Source organism: Accipiter gentilis, chromosome 6 (genome assembly GCF_929443795.1).
Source record: "Accipiter gentilis chromosome 6, bAccGen1.1, whole genome shotgun sequence".
Taxonomy (NCBI): domain Eukaryota; kingdom Metazoa; phylum Chordata; class Aves; order Accipitriformes; family Accipitridae; genus Astur; species Astur gentilis.
In genome coordinates this window covers 42,443,309-42,462,045 of record NC_064885.1, presented here as the reverse complement: position 1 = coordinate 42,462,045, position 18,737 = coordinate 42,443,309, and the positions used below count along the sequence as shown (strand labels likewise).

At 44.9% G+C, this 18,737-nt stretch overlaps 1 protein-coding gene across 1 annotated transcript in view; it reads left to right on the top strand.

Annotated features, from left to right (window-relative positions):
- Positions 1–13,398: 13,398 nt before the first annotated feature.
- The window catches only part of SCHIP1 (schwannomin interacting protein 1), a 183,938-nt gene continuing 178,599 nt past the window's right edge, over positions 13,399–18,737 (top strand). Inside the window, exon 1 of the mRNA XM_049803623.1 lies at positions 13,399–13,502. Coding sequence (XP_049659580.1) covers positions 13,494–13,502 — 9 coding nt within the window. The 5' untranslated portion in view covers positions 13,399–13,493. The remainder of the gene's footprint in view (positions 13,503–18,737) is intronic.

Below are 18,737 nucleotides of genomic sequence, written 5' to 3'. Positions count from 1 at the left end.
AGGTACTGTCCTAATCTAGTGTCATTTGGTAAACCCGTGTTGCCTTGTGTCCTATTTTCTGGCCTTTCTCGCTTTTTAAAATCTCTTTTGAAGTCTCACCTATGTTTGAGATCAGACTAACACGTCCCAGTTTCTTTCCCTTCATGGCTTAGATATAAATGATGCATTTGGAATTCTTTAATGAAATGTGTAAACCCTCGGTTTTCCAGATAACAGTATGAAGTGCTGAGTTCTGGGCTTGTTTTAGGATATACTGGATTAAAAAAATGTTTACCTAGTAATGACTTATTATCCACTGGAGTCCTTTAATATGAATTGCTATTACCAAAGAAGTACTATTTTATCTGGGTTTACAGTTAGCCTTCCTCCATTGGCTCCTTAGTGCAGCTAATTTAGCAAAATTGCATTTAAATGAGTCCCTGATGAGAGACCCAGAGTTCACGTTTTTCTTTTAATAGACATGTTAGTCTTCCTGCATGCTAAAATTCCATAAATGGCTCTTTACTCTTCACATGTGAGACAGCTATTATATATCAGCCGGTGCATTATATTCCCAGCCTCACCTTGGGGAATTACTGAGTAGTCATGGCGCTTCTTTGAGCTGAAAGACAGGCTTTTTAAATTGGATAATTTATATTTATATAGTGGTTGGTGCCCTTTATCAGAGAAGTCTTGGAAAAAAGCTGCCTTCAACAAAGTTAATTTCAAAAAATAAATTCATTCAATACAAATAAGATTAGGTTTTTCTTCAGGCTGAAGCCTTTGAAAGTTAAATTGTTTTAATTTTGGGCTTGCTGTTGGCAGCCTGCTACCTAGTCCTGTGAAATCCCCCAGCTGATGTGTGAAATACTTTAGCTGGTGAAAATATTGGGATGATGCAGCGATTCTCTCCTCCTCAACCTCAGTTTGACTTCTGCGAAAGTACCTTTCTGGCTAGAGATGAAAAAACACGTGAGCGTAGTGCGCGAACGTGTCCTTTCTCTTCGGGCAGGGTAGCTGTAGGTAGAAAAGCCAGCTAGAATAAAAGGAATGAAGCCACAAAATCCTCTGTAGGGTTTTGCACCATTTTGTGTGGAAGAGGAGCGTCAGCTCTGCAGGCGTGCTGGGCTGCGGCAGCTCCGCTGCTCGTTTAGTAGCAAAAGTTGTAAGTCCAATGGAATTATTCCTCTTATTCCTGCCTCACCGGTGGGAATCTGCAGCTGCTTTTTGGTGCTGGGAGGAAAAAAAACCCCTGCTTTTCTCTACCCGTGGCAGTTCAAGCTGGATTCTGCGCTTTGCAGGGTGCAATATTTTCTGTGAGTTTAGCGCAATGGTCACAGCGTGAACCCAAAGTCGGTCCCTGAACCAGTCCCACGTGTGCTGCAAGAACCAGCCTCTACTGCAATATTCTGAACCCTCTGCTCTTAGGATGGGCAAGGAGAACACGTTTTGGTCCTAATTACTCAGGTGCAGGCCCTGCGTTGTACTGGGGTGCAGCTGTCTACAGGAACGTGTGGAGGAATTTGCCTTTTATACATGAAGAAAAAAATAGTAGGGCAGTTGCCACCCTGTTTGCAAGAGGAGGGGCCCTGCATCCTCACAGGACTTGCTTTTTTCAGATGGTCCTTGGCAGAGACAAAATGACCTGAAAGTGGCAGATTATTTTTTTTTATTTTCTATCTGAAGTAGATTACATTGAATTTAGTAAAAAAAAAATAAAAATAAAATTCATGTTAATGAAATGTCATTTTCTTACTTGTGACTACAACATCTGTGCTATTGATTTTGCAAGCCTGTCTGCAAAGTTCTCGCTTAAGGCGAGGCTCTCTCTATTCTGTAACTTTTGCAATTTGAGGGGTTTTTCTCACCCCCGAAGCTATTTCTGATGCACGCGAGAAGGGTCACTAGGGGAGGATGGACGAGAGATGCTGGTAAGTAATGGTGTTGTGGGATGCTTGGGGCTGGGCAGGAGACAAGCCTGTCCCTCTTCCTCACACCACGGACGTGCTTCCCACAAAATCCGAGCCTTGGAATGGGAGTCTCGCATCAGCGCATCGGTTGTTGGGAAGCGGCGCCCGAGTCCTTCATTATTTGAAAAATGCACGTGAAGGCACGGTGTGGGTACAAATGGTACGTTTCTGTTTAAATTAATTTTATTCCTGATGTGAATGCTGTATTTCATATAGGTCAGTAGTGTCAGGTCCCCCTGTACCTCGGCGTCACCTGAGCAATCTCCCAAGGAGAAAATGGTTAAATTGTCCGTGTAACGTCAAAACCTGTTGGGTAGCCGGTAGAACTGCAGCAAATATTTTGGCTGCTGTTCCTTGGCCAGAAAAAAGGGAGGGGTGGATCGAGGGAAGTATTTTATGAATTCCTAGGAATTTTGGTTAAATGCTTCTGGTTGGGAAAAATTCTACGCAGAAAGTTTCATTTTGATATTTCAAAGGAAAACGTTGGTTCATTTTATTTTTCCTATTCCAAATTGTTTTATTGCTAGTGTAACCATCCTATACGTTAAGCGCTGGTATTGATCACAGAGTTCTTGTGAACCGTGTAAAATTGGCTTTGGCAGATGCTGATGTCTATATAAAAAAAAAAAAAAAAAAAGAAAATACAGCAACATCCTGCTGCAAAGAGGGGCGTTGCTGGCGTTGCCTTTCCTGCCCAGTGGACTTCTGTGACAGCCTCCAGTGGTCCTTTACGGTTTAGTTACACGTTGCCACCAGGACAATTTGTTCGCAAAGCCGGTGCCTGCTGCTACGCCGGCGTTGAGATCTTTGCTGGACCGCGGAGCTGCCGCCGAATCCCGCAGGGTACGAGCTCTGCTACTTGCCACGTGCTCCAGGGAATGCAGATAAATCTTCCCCCCGCTCCTTATTTTTGGGGAGTCTCCTATGTGTCTGGAATACCATGCCGGCAGCGGAGCTCCTTGTCGTGGTGTGACTTTTGGAGGAGGCTCCCCGTCGATGCCATCCAGGCTCCTGCAGCAGCGCATCAGTCGGGTCCAGGCGCAATTAGTGATAATCCAAGGTTTTACTTTGTTTAGACTGATGCAATCTTTTAAATTTTATAAATCAGAAGAGACCATTTATCTTATTCCCCAGGCACCACTAATGACTAATTAAAAACCGTAATTAACTGGAGCAAAACCATGAGAAATTGCAAGGCAGCAGAAAAGCAGCTCCCAGCCCCCTGGAAGAGCGTCTCCCCCCGCACTTGCACCCTCAGGGCTGGCCTGAGAAGGGGGCTGACATAGGCAACGTAATGACTTTTTTTTACTGTTTGCTTTCCAACAGAAAGGTTTAGTATTTAAATGAGACGATTATTTTTTCTAGGTGAATTTTGGCTCAAAATTCAGAAAGGATGATGGGCTTCGGTTGGTATTACTAAAGCACTAGAGCCAATGAGCTGACCCGCCCTAAACAGCAACGGACACCTACATATGTGTACAGTGATGTATATACTCAGTTATTCCAGGGCTTTGTCTCTCAACAGCAGCCAAGCCCCCAAAGCTTTTTATGAATGCAACGCTAGCATTTACCCACACGTGAGATGTCATGGTCCCTTGCAAAGCTTTGGTGTTTCAGCTGGCTGTAATCCCAGTACTCCTGAAGGCATAGGCTGGAAGGGGCGTTTTAAAGATCCGAAATCGTGTCGGTAGGAAACAGGACGGTATTTTGAATTTTTTCCATTCATTCCTACTGCAGACTGACATGCGATGTCTGGATTTCATCTAAGCTCTATGGGAGTCAATCGGGATCGCGCTTTCAACGAGCAAGGGCATCTCGCCGAGCAGCCTATGGAAAGACAAATGTCATACTTTCCAAGTGCTTCCACTTGGCTTGCACAGTGCAAGGACATTCAGAATAAACATTTTTGAGATAAATGAGTTTCTAAAATATATCATTCACTCAAAGCACTGTTGATCGTTGCTCTGGGAAGCCTCTTGGATGAAAAAAGTACGCACTGTGAAGCTTTAAATAGAGCAGCATTCACAATAAAATCAGAAAGGGGAAGTATAGCTGAAATAGGTCTTGGGCAGGCTAGTTAATTACAAAAATGACAGCTAATAAAAGGGATAGGAATGACAGCACGGAGTTTAAGGAGAAATTCATGTGAATCTGCATTATTTCTGCTTTTTTCCTAGGCAGGCTGGGCTTCGCACCATACGGCTCTGCTCTGGGATTGTGAGCGGGGGTTGTGCTACAAATTTGTTGGTTTTAGAACAGAGAAGTTGAAAATGTACCATTATTTCAAAAAATGTGGAGAATATAGTTGGACCAATAAATACATAGCAGACGGAACCAGGAACAGTATCGGGGAAAATGACTTCTAAATTAGCCATGGTATTAGAAGAATAATTAAGCAGTATTTACTTACAATTATATCCAATAACTTTTTAATGCCGTGATTAATTAAATTCTAAGATTTCCTCATAGTGTCTGCATACATTAAACATGGAAATTAATTTTCTCCAACAACTCATTAAGGTCCTGAAATGCTGTGGATTCCACTTTAATCAGTTATTCTTTATTTTGCATTGTAAATCTTTACATGCACATCAATCAGTCTGAGCTCCCAAACAGAGCCAGTGGGGAGCTGCAAATTATGGCTGAATCCACTTACCTCTGCTTTTGTACAGTAAATTCGAGCTCCGTGTCTTTGGAGAAAATAAGCCGTTAATTTTTTTTTTTTTTTTTTAACATTGGGTTTTAGTAATCTACCAGGTAGGACTGAAGGGGGAATTTCACACCACCAAAATGCAGACACCGAAGTTACCTCCTGATGTAGATGGGAGCAGGCAAAGCCATCTCCAGGCGCTTTCATGTCTAAATCCAGTATTGGCCGGGCATTTCTATACGGAATGGTTTTATTTTAAAGTAATTGTTCAATCATAAAATCTTGTTCAGATACACAAATGCTTCCATCTCATGCATGAAATAGGTAAATTCTCTGCTTCATCCAGACAGGGACATCTGAAGCAGGATCTAAGGTCTGAAAGCGGTGAGTCCTGGGGCAGCTGGGCTTGGGCACATCGCATCCTATCAGAAAAGGTGAGTTTTTGTACGTACCGCTCGGTCCCCGCCATCCCCTTCCCCTGGCAAAATGGGAGATGATACCAGCCTCTTCGTGGATGCTAGGAAATTGCATTTTCCAGGCTTAAAATGAAACCAGCCTTTTTGAAAGGAGTTAGAGATTCGTACAGATACCCCCCGTGTGATAACGCCGCAGCGAACAGCATCCAGGATTCGTTTTCTGTTGGATAAATATGTCTGGAAGCGATTGAGTGCAGGCAGGATGAGACAACTTCTGCTTAGTACAATATTTGAATTAGACAGTTCAATAATTGCATTCTTAAATATATTAAAGTCTGTTTCTTGAAATTTGGCAAAGGCTGTTAGAGCCGTCCGGTAGCTTTTGTTTGGCTGTAGTATCTAAGAGTCGAAATCCCAAACAGATACAGTACTAAGAGATTGCTGAAAATTTCCAGCAAGTGTTTCCACGCTAATTAGCTCCCCAGAGGTATGAGATTTGAGCAGAGGGAGCCAGCTTTGCTCTTCTTTTCCATTGGCATTCAGGGAGTGTAGAGCTTAAAATCTCAAGCCATAGCTGATTGCCATAAATGATTAATATGCTATTTATAGGATACAATTTCTTCAGTATACAGTAAGCGCATTTTAGCCAGCCTTTCAAGGCTCTTAAAACCAGATTACAGTGAAAGACTGCTTCTTAGGTCCGGTGCTGGTCAGGAGCCTAAAACAATTCAACACACAGCCTCACAGGCTTGTGAAGATGTATTGACACAGCATATATGGCACGCGTCCTGTCTGATGATGTCAAGGACAGACCTTACAAATCCTTTTTCTACGATAGGTGACAGATTGCCCCGGCCGTGGCTCAGGAGGAGTTGCCCGTACTGCAGATACGCCCCGGAGAAGAGGCGTGAGATGCGCCTGGATCTTGCCCCGAGAGCTGGGGATGTCGAGGAGCATCCTGCTCCAGCTGTGGACCACCCTGCTCCAGCTGTGGACCACCCTGCTCCAGCCCTGCCCGGGCAGCGAGGGCCAAAGCACCACGGCTTGTAAAACGCAGCACAAATGCAGTTCACTTCAGCAGATGGGGACTGCTTCTTTGGAAAAAGCTGGTTAAACCATATTGTCCCTAGTTAAATTATGTGTATCTACATGTACGGCTGGATATATATTTAGCGCTAGCTCTCTAGACCACATTGCGCATCTCTTATCCGACTAATTAGTTGGGTGAGAAAAATACCCCTTTAGCTTTGTTGATTTAATTCCTGGGCTTAAGGCTATTTACAAGAGGGTTCACAGGCAGTGTTGGGTGAGACGCAGGAATGCAGGAGCTCCTGGGCTTTGGCTGACTGGCTGCCTTAAAATCTGCTAGCTGGGCAGAGAGCCCTCATTATTTAAAGAAGCAAATAGGAATTAAGCAGATTGGATACCAGCAACTTGCACAGACCCTCGCTTTCACAGCTATAGCTGTTTGCATCCTTCCTGCTCTAGCAGGCACCGGGCGGGAACCAGCTCTTCTCCCTTTCCATCTGCTGTCCCAAGGCCATCCATCAAATTCTTGCCGTGGTCGTGCTGCTGGGCCGTCAGCTCTTGGGAGCGTGGGAAAGGGCAACCGTGGCTCCTGGGAAGAGCAGAGAGGGTTCTCCTGCGCGGAGAGGTGAGGAAGAGGAGCTGAAGCACAGGAGACCAAGTAACTTCATGGACAACTGGGTTTTGGAGGCCTGAAGAAGGACCAAGGGTTGATTTTTCTCCTCTTGGCACCAGATTTGGGAGTGAACGGAGGAATGTGCTGCCCAATGCAGGAACCGTCAATCTTTCCAGCTTTATTTTGTGCTCAAAAATCAGGGTTTCTGGCTGAGAGCAGACACGCGTGTACCTTTTGCGTGGCGTGGTGGGAGGCAATCGTGCAGCCTGCTGGGGAGTCTTTCACGGTGCCTTGCTGTGGCTTGCAAACTTTCTTGAAAAAGACTTAGAGAGGTAATGTTTGAGCTGGATTTTCTCTCCTTTTATTTATTTTTTTTTTTATTTTTTTACTCGGGGTATAATGTGGCAAGCTTAACTCTTGCAAGGCATCATCTGCAGCATCTGGACAATGTCTTACCCCCATCGTGACTGCAGGGCAGAGAAAATCCATCACCTTTCTCGGTGATTCTGTTCATTCCTCCTTTAAACAAACCGGGTGTTTAAAAAAAAAAAAAAAAAAAAAAAAATCATCATCTTTGCAGCGGCTGTCAAACAGCAGTGCTCAGGCTTCGTTTGCAGGAATAGGTGAATGTTTATTTCCTAATTCACACAGTTGACTGTGAAATCAAAAATGCTCTTAAAACCTAGATTTGCTGTAGATAGAAAGGAGAACTATCGCTGCCCTGCATGGACGGTGGTCCCCTTACCTGCGAGGGGCTCAGAGTGTGCAAAAGCCCCTGGGACCCCCAGGCAGGGCTGGAGGGAGGGCACAGGGAGGGGAGGCAGTTCGTCCTGCATCTGATATGTTCCTAGAAGATAGATCCTCCTTGCCTGAGCTATAATTAGCCGACTTTGAATTATATTAAACCGCAGTTAATTTTAATTTCTGATAAAAATTGGATAATAAAAATCGGATCTTTTTCTAATGGTGCCTTATTATCTTACAGATAGAGTAATTCAGCTTATTAATTATTCCAAGATACCCAGGGCTTCCTTTCTTTAAGTAGAAAATCCACGTTTCTTTTCTTCCATAATCTTGTCTAGGACAGATTAGTAAAAGTTGCCACCATAGGTCTTGTGTAACAGTATTTTGCTGCAAAGTCTGATGGGGGATCCCTCTCTCTGATCTTGCGGCCATGGGGTGTGCAAGGTCTGCCAGGAGGATGTGGGTGCCGCAGAGGGGTCCCGAGGATGGGGGACCCATCGGTCCCCAACCCGGGGACAGGGAGGACCCATCCGTCCCACTGGTCCCAGCCTCAGGCAGCTGCCAATGCACCCCCTTCAGGTCCTACATCTGGAGGGAGAAGCAACAAGCATCACCAGCCGCATAAAATTTTGGGGCTGATGTCCAGGCAAAAACTCGCTTCCACGGCGAGCCACCCAGATTTATCACGGCGGAGCAGAGGAAAGTCCTTTTCCCTCTCTGCGTGTGGATTTGTGCACGACCTGGCTCATCTGCGGTAGGCAGATGGTTGCAAGATTGCTGTTTACTTTGCTATTTCTTTCTTCTTCTGAATTGTTTTTATTTTAGTATGTGAAAAAGTGATTATGAACAAAATCTGGTTAAACCCAAACCCTTCTAACGGAGGGTGTAAAACTGAGCTGACTCTAGTGCGGCAGGCATGGGGGCAAGCGCGGGTGGGCCAGGGCAGCTGCAGCTCTGCCAAAAACCTTGTTTCTCTCTTTTCTGCATAGGCAAATGATAGAAATGACATCTGGGATCTTGATAAAGCACTTGGCTCAAAGAGCAGCTTTCTAGTGATCTTGTTATTTGAGTGAAAAATTAAATTTTTCTCTAACCAATATTATCCGGATTAGATAAGCACCTTCTTATGGATGTAACTTGTGTTTTTTATAAAAAGTGAGCATGCCTGGAAAGCAAAATGTAAACCAAAGGCTGAATTTGGAAATGCAGTCACTGGTGCTAAGGAAGCTGGGGAGGGGGGGCTGTACAACATCCCCTGGGGAAAGGGTCCGGTGCTCCCCTCCACGGCACTCCCCCAAACCCCTGGTACCAGCCGACCGTAACATTTTGGCCCTGGAACTGGGTTTTGACAGCATGGGAGAAGTGCAAATGACTCATTTTCAGTTGTTATTTATATAAATTCTGCTATATAAATTTATCTAAATGATATTGCTCTCTGCAAAACTGCTCAAAGAAGGGAGAGAGCTTTTCAGTCAATCATCTGCTATTATAAATTGAAAGGAACTTTGTGAAGCCTCTAAAGGCAGAAATCCAATGCTCTGAGAAAAAAAAACCATGGGCGCACAGAAAAGATGTGTAACAGAGCCCTGAAAGCCATTTCAGGCCAAGGTGTTTGGAGTTCTGTCTTTGCTGTGAGAAAAATAATTGTGTGTCAAGCTAAATGAAGAAGTGTTGGGGCTGGAAGTTATGGCTGTGCTGGTGTGGTTGTTGGGAGACACTGGTTAAGAGAAGTGATGCGCACAGCAGGCTGTCAGACAGCAAATAGAAAAACAGCGAAAAAAACCCCAACCTCAAATGACATTAGCTCCGAGCAAAACATGCTTCATCAGCTCGGCAACTTTCATTACTTATTGGTAATGATCTCTCTTCAGTCACAGGGAGACAGAGGACAAATTAAAAAAAAAAAAAATCTACTGAGCATGTTATACATTTCAGACTTTCGGTGCAATATGTAATTTAGACAGAATCCAGCTCAGGAAAATCCGTTGTATAGCTAATATTCACATGCTGCTCTCTGCTACCGCTCTTTCCTCTGCCCAGCCCCTCGGAGCCCATAACTCTAACAGGTTACGACAGCTTCAGCATCTTCCCAGTCAAAAAAGCGCGTGTTTCTTTTCATATGCCAAAATATTTGACAGAAAAGGGTATTCTAAATGCACAAATGTAGCAATAGGGAATGGTGCTGAGGACAGGATACTTTCCAAGTATTTACTCGCGTTCATCGCGCAGCGATGCTGGGTCTTCGCGGCTGGATCTCGGATGTTGGGGACCACACGTGGAAAAGTCTTGTGGTGCAAAGCAGTAACTTTGTGAGTTTTGCAAAATCCAGAGCTGTTTGCGCTGGGACAGCTTTTGTCCCTGGCTCTCCCCCAGGTGTGGAGCTGTCATTTCGGGAGGGTGGGGGGGTGGATGCTTTAAAATTGATGGACTCTTGCACAAAACCCAGGAATATTTTCCCATGGTGTAATTACTCCACAGGTTAAATCCTGCAAGCAGCAGGAGTTTCTTTTTAATCTCAATCCTTAGAAAGGACCATTGATCATCTGGTCTGACCTTTTCTTCATCACAGTCGTTAAGCCTCACCCATGTGCTTCTGTATTGAGCCCACGGACACGAGTTAGACCAAAGTGTTACAATCCTTGAAAAACTCACTGTGCCGCAGGAGCATGGGGCGCCGGTAGAGGAACTGGTGGAAGAAGATACACGATCCTACCTTTCCTGGGTCTCCCAGGTTTCACTTCCTCCATGCAATCAGAGAGTTCATCCCTTTTCATAGCCCTGATGGGTTTTCTTAATTTTTGGCGAGGTTGCTTGCTAGATGGCGAAACCGGCTGCTTCAGTCTTTAGGTCCTTTCCTCCCGTGGCAGCAAGAAGGGCTGGGGGGAGCTGCTGGTGCTACATGGGGAAAATCAGGGAGAGTGTGAGTGAGCAAGTGCAGCTCTTGCTTATGGTTAGGGTGGGAAAATTAAAATAAGACGCGGGAAGTGTGATGCAAGTCAATGCTGCCAGTGAAAATACTTCTCGGGTGATTCTAAAAGAAGATGCATGGAAAAGCAAACTCACCACAAAAAAATATTCCAGCAAAAGATGGGTTAAATTCAGGGAATTCCAAACTGAAAAAAAGAAACCTGGGGAGAAATTTGGGGAAATGTGGAGAAGAAAGTGGGTGGAAATGAGAGCACGGAGGAATTGTTAGAAGGTCAGCGTGGATTCATGTTAAAAAACACAAACCCAAGCAGGTGTGAAGAGCCAGATGCTCTCCCCGGCCGTCCCCATCTCAGGGGCCTGTTCCCAGGGTGAGTGCTTGCCGGTACCTTTCTCTTTGTTATTGACTTATTAATAAATATGGGAGCGGGGCTTTGCTGCTGCTTTGCGTGCAAGTCAAAGCAGGCTTGCTCTAAATTCAAGCGCTGCAAGCTCGGTCTGGCCTTGGGAATTCAAACTTAGTTCTGCTTCCTCTTTGCTGCCAGCAAGAAGATCCCCGGCCGAAAAGCCGGCGGGTGCCTGTGCTGGTGGACGAGGCAGGCGAGGAGACCTCTCGCCCCGCTACAGCATCCCGGGCTCTGCCCCGAACCCATCCGACCTGGAGACGAAGAGCAGTTTTGAACCAGGTTTCAGCCGTCCCAGCGATGCTCCGTCTGCCTCCGCAGCGCCCTTCAGTTTCCTACACGGCGTGTTGTCAGCCCGCGGTTCGCTTGGTAATTTCAGTCCAACTTGGAGGCAGAAAAAGCCGTCAGCCCCGTGATCAAAGTGGAGTTCGCCAACGGGTTTAGACAAAGCGTCCAGTATCAACCCGAACACGACGGTGCACGCAGTCTCTAAATCACTGCTTTTGCCGTCAACAGTAAGAGTGCCTGGGCCAATTTCTTCATGTCCTGAAATGCCTGACCTTCCCTACTTCGTTAGATACCCCCTTTGTCTTGTACTGAAGGTGCTGTTCAAAGACAGGTTGTCTACCAGGATAAATGCCCGTATTCCCTGGTGGGAAATGCAAATCTGCAACGCAAACCAGAGAGTCAGTTTTGGCCAGAGTTTTCAGCTTATATTTTGGGAGCTGTGTCGCGGTGGGTTGGTCGCTCAGCCACCACCGGGAAACCTCCTCCTTCCGAACCCACCCGTGACATCGGCTTGCCTTCACGCTCTGTGTGTCCGTGGGGAAGAAACGATCTGAGACCCGGAGCAGGAGACCCAGCCAGCCCCGGGATCTGCAGCCCCCCCAGCCAGGAAGGCATTTACTCGGAGCTCCCATCCAGCGGCAGGGTGCCACCGTCTTCGGAGGCAAAGGGAAGCGCGTACGAGAGAAGAGCAATGGGATTATTTGAAAAACGCCTTTGTGCTTATCCGGACGGCAGATGGACGTGGCCGGTGATTATCAAAGGCAGCCGCGTTCCCAGCGCGGGGGCGGTGGGGACAGCCCGGGCTCCGGTGGCCATACGGCGCCTTGCTGCAGTTGACACCGACACAGCTGGGCACAGCTGGCGCCTCTCGGCTGCTCCATCTGCAGGGCTGGAGCTGAAAGCTGGAGATAAACCAAATGTTGTAGCGTCGCTGACGTTAAGGATGGTTCTGCTTCTATATATCCAAAAATAGGCGGCAAATATTTTGCTCTTTGTCATGGAGCTCTTCTGCCTTCCTTGGCATCGCCTTCTGTGTCACTAATGAATTCTTGTTTGTTTGTTACTGTTTGATTTTCTTCCCACAGAGGACTGATTTATTAATAGGAAGAAAACAAGCAATAAAGAATCCCTCCAGTTATTTAGCTTAGCTTGACTTCTTACTCTTCTTTGTTAGCTAAATTAAAAGCAATCCAAATCTACAGGAACCTTACTTCTAATTTGGAGAGCTGTAATTATTAGGAGCTATATTTACCAAGACACTGTCTGAACTTGTAACCAGATTTTAAATGAGTGCATTATCAGGGTAGGGAATAAAAGAAGCTGAATTCAGTTACGCAGCGTAACCCACACTGTGTGGAGCCTCTTTTTCCCTTTTCATGCCAAGAAAGTGTTTATTTACAAATTTTTCATGAGTTGACATTCACTTTGCATAGACGGCTGCAAAATATCTAAACACAGCAGACTGCACATCCCTGAGATGTGCTGGAGCCAGGGTTCAGTGCAAAACACCCAAATTAACCATATTGACTATTAGCATTTAAAACCACCGATTTTTTGCATTTTACACAAATTCAGATTTAAACGCTTTCTTAGTGATCACGGTTGCTTATGCCTTATGGACTCTTTTGACCTATGAAATATTTGCAGCTAGCAATATTTCTTGCTTATTATTTCAACTACAGTCTTGTTTGTTTTCCTTCCGTTGGCTGAAAAGGCATAAATGTTTGGACAAGTTTAGTCTCAGTGTGCTGACACTTTTGCCACACGCTTGAAAACATCTGAGTTATCTTTGTAAAATGTATTTTAGCTTCCTGGCAATACTAGAAGAAACCTAAACAAATTTGTTTATGTGCCTAAAGAGCATTGTAAAAGCCTGTGAATCCACTTTGATACATAACAGGAATTTGAGTTGCCACTGTACCCCTGTGCTGGGTTTAATAAAATTCACAGCAAATAGCTGATAGAATGAGCCATCGAAGTTTGTGCTGGCACCTTGGCTTATATACATGTATGTATGTTTGTGCATCTGTATATATACCTGCCGTGCTATTTAATTTTGATCCAGCATTGTTTCTAGTTGAGCCTTGTAAAATGAGCTGAGCTGCACCCTGCACATCTTTGCAGAACGATTAGAGCAGGATCCAAATCCGCCTGTAAATTCAAGTTTCCCTTCATTTCCATCGCTATACGTCTCTGAATGACAGCAAATTCATTCCTGCGCTGGAGACTTGCCAGAAGTTTCTCATCTTGCTGTCTGTGGGCTGCTCGCTCCCGCTCTGGCTCTTTTTTTTTTTTTTTTTTTTTTTTCTTTGAGGTTTTTCTGATGCCTATAGAGTGAGCTCAACTCAAAGGTTTGCAGCTTCGCTCTCGTCTGCTATTCTGTAGGAGCCAGCCTGGGCGCCGGTACAGTCAGGAGTAGTGTGTGAACGTCGGATTTCTGCCTTGTTTCCCTGCAGGTGACTCAGAAACTTCACAATGCGGCTGGTAATGTATTTCATTTTCTAAATACATACTTAAGCGTTCCTCTTGTGCAGCTTTGTCAGCTTTTGGATAGACTGGCTTTCTTAGAACTAATTAAATGAAGACATGTCGGGGGGGGTGGGGGGGTGGTGGCGGATGCCTACTGGGACATGGATGCTGTTTGTTTTACTCGCCAGCCAGAGATGTACAAGCAGATTTCCTCAAGGAATCTTAAATCAAGCAGCACTTTTTCCTTTAGATAAGGAGGCTTGAACAAATACAGATTAGCAGATGCGATTCCTAACGTCCACAGACAGAGCTGCAGTAAGTTTATTAGGGAAACCAAAATTTAAGGCTGTGTTACATTGTGGGCTCAGAAAGGAGAGAATCGCCTTCGTGTGCTAACAATTTAAAACATCTTTGCTAAAGATGCCTGAGGATTCGGAGGGCTCTGCTGAGCAGTGGTCATGCTGCTGTGGCAGAATTTCTCTAGGTTTAACTGCCCTTTTCTTTTTGCTCTGCAATTATTGGAAAAAAACGTGGCTACGGTTCATGGGGTAACCCTACGGGGCTTTTCAGCTTCGGTATTCAGCAGGCATTTCAGCTCCTCTAAATACAAGCCCTTGAATAGTAAGCAGATCAATGTAGGGCTCCCGTAGCCAAGAGTTCAGCTGTTTGTCAACATGTAAAATCTCACAGCTTTTGTCGGGTGCAGTACAGGCAGCTTGCTAGATTCCTATGAAGTCATCCAGGAAACGCTGCGGGGACCAATCCTGGCTCTGACAATGGTCGGAGGACTGAAGTAGTTATTCTCAGATGGATTTTTTTTTTTTTTTTTTTTTTTGCATTCCTAACATAGTAGTTGTAATAGGCAGAGATTTAGTTTGGAGGGGCTAGTTGTATGTATTTAGCATCAAAGCTCTTTTAAGAGCAAATTCTGTCTGTCTTCCTTTAGCGATACTTCCCTCAAGACTGGCTTACACAGTGTGTTATCTTTACACCCGACGCTAAACTGTACATCAGCTCAGTACAGGGCAGAAATAGCCCATGAGGCTTTTTCATTTTCTTCTGCTTACAAACAGACCGCTAAAATGTTGTATGCATCGTTACAAAGCTATCCATCAGAAGGCAATGCACTGAAATGCCTATATGTAAACACCACGGGGTAAAAAATAAAACTAGGCGCTATTAACTGTGAAGGGATAGAGCAGACTAACATGCTTCTGAGACAACACATGGGAGTTAAAGCTAATTGTGAGTGGTAGCTCAGGCATTTCCCGGTCAGGTTTCTGACGCAGCAGGTGAGGATCCATCCTGCACAGGCAATTCCTCACCGCGTGGCATCCGCCGCTTCTCTTAATTCAGTGGGAAAGGAGGAGGAGGAGGTTTAACATGTGGGTATTGATATTTCTGACATGGCATAGAAGATATGGCTCTTCATTCTAGTGTGGGTGGATGTAAATAAGCAAATATTGAATTATCATTTCTCCAAAGCTAAAATTAATCTGAGCTTTTACGTTTTCCAGGACAACTTGTCAGACAATGTAAACTAATTTACTAAATTGCACGGGGAAAAAAGAATGCATTAGGAATATCTAATTTACATAGAGCTGAATATATTTTGATTCCCTTTATTGCCTGTTTCAAGTTTTTCAGCTTTCCACTAGGCTAGATAAGCTCTATAGGTAGTCTTATAAATAAAAGAAATACATAAAGAACTTACCTTAGCAGTAAGATGCTGGGACTCGCTTAACATTCACAATGCAGCACTGTAAAGCTTCGTGCGTTACGTCGAATACTTTTCTCACCTGCTTGCGCTACCCATTTCAAAGTACAGATACTATAGGAGACCTTCACTCGCTTTAAATCTCTGGCCTCCTAAAACTCTAATTTCACGTTACACAAGGGTCCTGCAGGTTCATACTCTTGCAGTTTGTGGACTCATGTAATCTCAATAAAACCAAGGAGACTATTTATACGCCCGAGGGCTAGATCATCTGGTTTGCGTTTAAAAGCTTGTATAGACCTGAAATACAGAAATGAGATCAAATGCAAGTAAAATGGTTCTACTTACAGTAATTTCCCTGGATGCCAAAGAAAACACAGTAATAAATGACATATTGTTTGTAAGTACGCTCTCTGAAGGTGAAGTCTTAGTGTTTCAGAATACCTGTAACTATTACACAGACTTATAGCTGTACGTAAGCTTCACAGTAAACCCAATATTTAACACTTTGTACATCTGAAAAGCCTGCACTGTAGCACCCCGGAGCATTAGAAAGGCAGTAATTCAGGTGGATAGGAGAAGCGTAGCCTCCAGATGTTGTCCCAGTTGGCTCTGCTGTCCGCTGGGCAAGGAGGGCTGTTACCTGAGTTCAAATACACTCCTCTACGACAGGTTGGATGAGTAAATATGGTGTGCAAAATCACCCGCAGCAACACTAGAGGTAACGTGAAAATTTCTCATGAAACAATGATGTCGTCGGGAGTTTAATTGGAGTTTGGTCATGAGACAGATGAAGTCAGCTCTGCTCTCCCTGGATTCAGCAGAAGCGAGATGTGGAGACCTTTTCATCTAGCAAGGTCAGATCCTTCGAAGGGTATCTAATGTGATTTTGAGAAAAACCAGTGCTTGGGAAAATATCTGCTAGGCAAGAACAATGATCAGGTCTCCTCTTCAACATCTCTACAAGAACGAGAAAGTCAACTGCACTTAGACAATACTTCATTTAAAGGTATGTCAAAAAAGTGAAGGTAGCCGTAGCCTAAAATTGTCCTCAGGAGAACTGTGAACGATGATAAATGGGTGTTGGTAGAACCAGGCTAACGTGGTTTGTACGTAGACACTGAAATGGGCGATTAAATTGGACTAAATGATCCAGCCTGAGCTGTTGGGAGACAAAGTGGAAAGAAGCTCCCAGCCCATGCGACTGGGTGCATTTCCCAGGCAGTCTGCACGATGGATGTAGAAACACCTCGAAGCGAGAGGCTTCAAAGCGGAGGCAGCTGCCTTTGGAGACAGGATTTGACCCCCAGCATCGGCTGTAATGATGCACCTCAGCTGCGGTCAGTCCTCCTGCCGGCCACGACGGCTCAGAGGAGCTGGCTCTTGGGAAGATGCTAGAAGTGAAATACATATAATTTGGCTAAATAGGAAAGGATCGGGAACATAAAGCACTCGCCAGTCTGAAACTCTGCAGTTTTGAAGGAAGGGAATTGCAAGGAATTATTTATTGTGGTAGGAAGAGATGTAATGAATAAGATGATAAAGGCATAGTTATGCTGAAAATAGGAATATTTTCCTGTTGTAGGGTCTTTTTTATAGTATGCAAAATAACCTCTACAGGAAGCCAAATGAAATTTTACTACTTAAGCACTGAAAAAGAGCTGTGACAAGCTCCGTGCCCAAATGAATACAGCGCATATTGGATCAGGCAACTGGATTCATTTTTTTAAAATCTCTATTACCATTCTGTGGCAAAAGAAATTTGTAGTAAAGCTTGAAGTTATTTTCAGAATTCAATGAGCTGTTTAAATAGGACTATTAAATTATAAGTGTTTAAAACACCTATAAAATGTAGGTGTTCAACAGGACTATTAAATGCAAAGCACAGCTGAGGTGCATTTCAACATCAGCAAGGCCGTTCAACCTTTCTGGCAAGAAATTAGAACAATAAAACCAGGAGAACATGGTAAACTTCTCTAGTAATTCTTGCCCAGGACTGAGAATATTGTATCTGATGCTCTGTGCCAGCCAGCTGGATGCGGAGATTGGTGCAATCAACCCACCATGCCCAATTTTAACTGACATATCTGAAAACAGCTAAGCTACTTCAATGCAAAGACATTTGCGGGAAAGTGCTTCCGAGCCCTTTGCCTCTCTGAGGGGTGGCAGCACGAATGCCAGTCACTTTATGGAATTACCCGAAAGTACTTGTAAAAACACTTTGTACCATCGGTACAATTCGCAGCGGCACAAATCTACCGCTCCCACCAGCAACAGATTTTGCTGAACTTTCCCTGCCCAAAGCTCCGCTTCGCACCCAGGCAAACAGCACGGGAGGAAGAAGAAATTAAACGTGTTGGTGGTCCCCAGACACATTTTCCTCCCGGGAGGTTTAGTTTTTTTGCAGCGATTCAGAGGTTTTATGAAACTCTCTCATCTTAGTGCATCAAGCTAAAACCCAGAGCGGCTTCTGCTGCAGGGGTTTCTGTTGTAATTACTCTTATTGCTGCACCTGAAATACCTGTAATTAGCCCCAGCCTGGCTGGCTGAGGGTGTAGGAAGCTGATTAGTGAGGTGCCAGCATCTCCACCCCAGTGGGGTGGGAGCCAGCACTGCTCCCTTCCCTGCCTGGTCCCTCGGGGAAGGGCCAGTGTCTCCTGGAGCAGGGAGAGGACAGGTTTGCCTTTCCATTGCCAGATGTTAGAGCCGTCCTTTGCCTTCTGTTTTGCTGTCGTACTGGAGCGGTGGTGGAGAAAAACAGGTAAGAGAGCGTTATTCGTCTTCGCTTCTTGGAAAGGCTGGGGATGCGAGTGCGGCAACGCTTGCAGCAAGGGGATCTCCTGTGGTTATTTATTTTTCATGTTTGCACCTTAAAAGAAGAAATCTTAAAGCATGTCATGGGGTGAAAATGTGTAACTTGCCTTATAGAAATATCCTGCAAACTCTGGCAAGAGTTGGCTGCTTTTCTCAGGCGCTCCCTGCCTGCGTTGGTCCCAGATGGGTCTGGTGTGCTACTGTGTCCATCCTGGGGCTCTCTGGAAAGCAGGATTTCTCCCCAGGCTGCGGTGAGGTGGGAATGGGAAAGTCTGTTGTGATGCTGTTGGGCAGAACCTGCTTTTCTGAGCAAGTAGGTTACAACCGTGTTTGTCTAGGCGAAGCTTCTGTGAGTCCCTGCACTGGATTTTGTGACTGTGACCTAAAGCTGAATTACCTCCGCAGACCTTATAGCTAGTGCATATGCTCTGATTAGGTATCAGTAGGATGTACCTGACCTGGCCTCGGTTGCGTTACTGCTTCCAAATTTAATGACTGCGTTTGATCAAATTTTTATACGAGGGAACGGACAGTACCTTGTAACGTTGTTCGCGTGGTACGGTTGTCTGCCTGAAGAACACAATGTAATATTTGCTTCGGGGATAGATATTTGCTAAACTTCAGATTTGGGAGGAAGCAGCCTCCCCTGATTACAAACTGGAAAATAAAGTTAATAATAAAAAAAGATGCCCTTTGCTCTTAACTGTACCAAACGCACA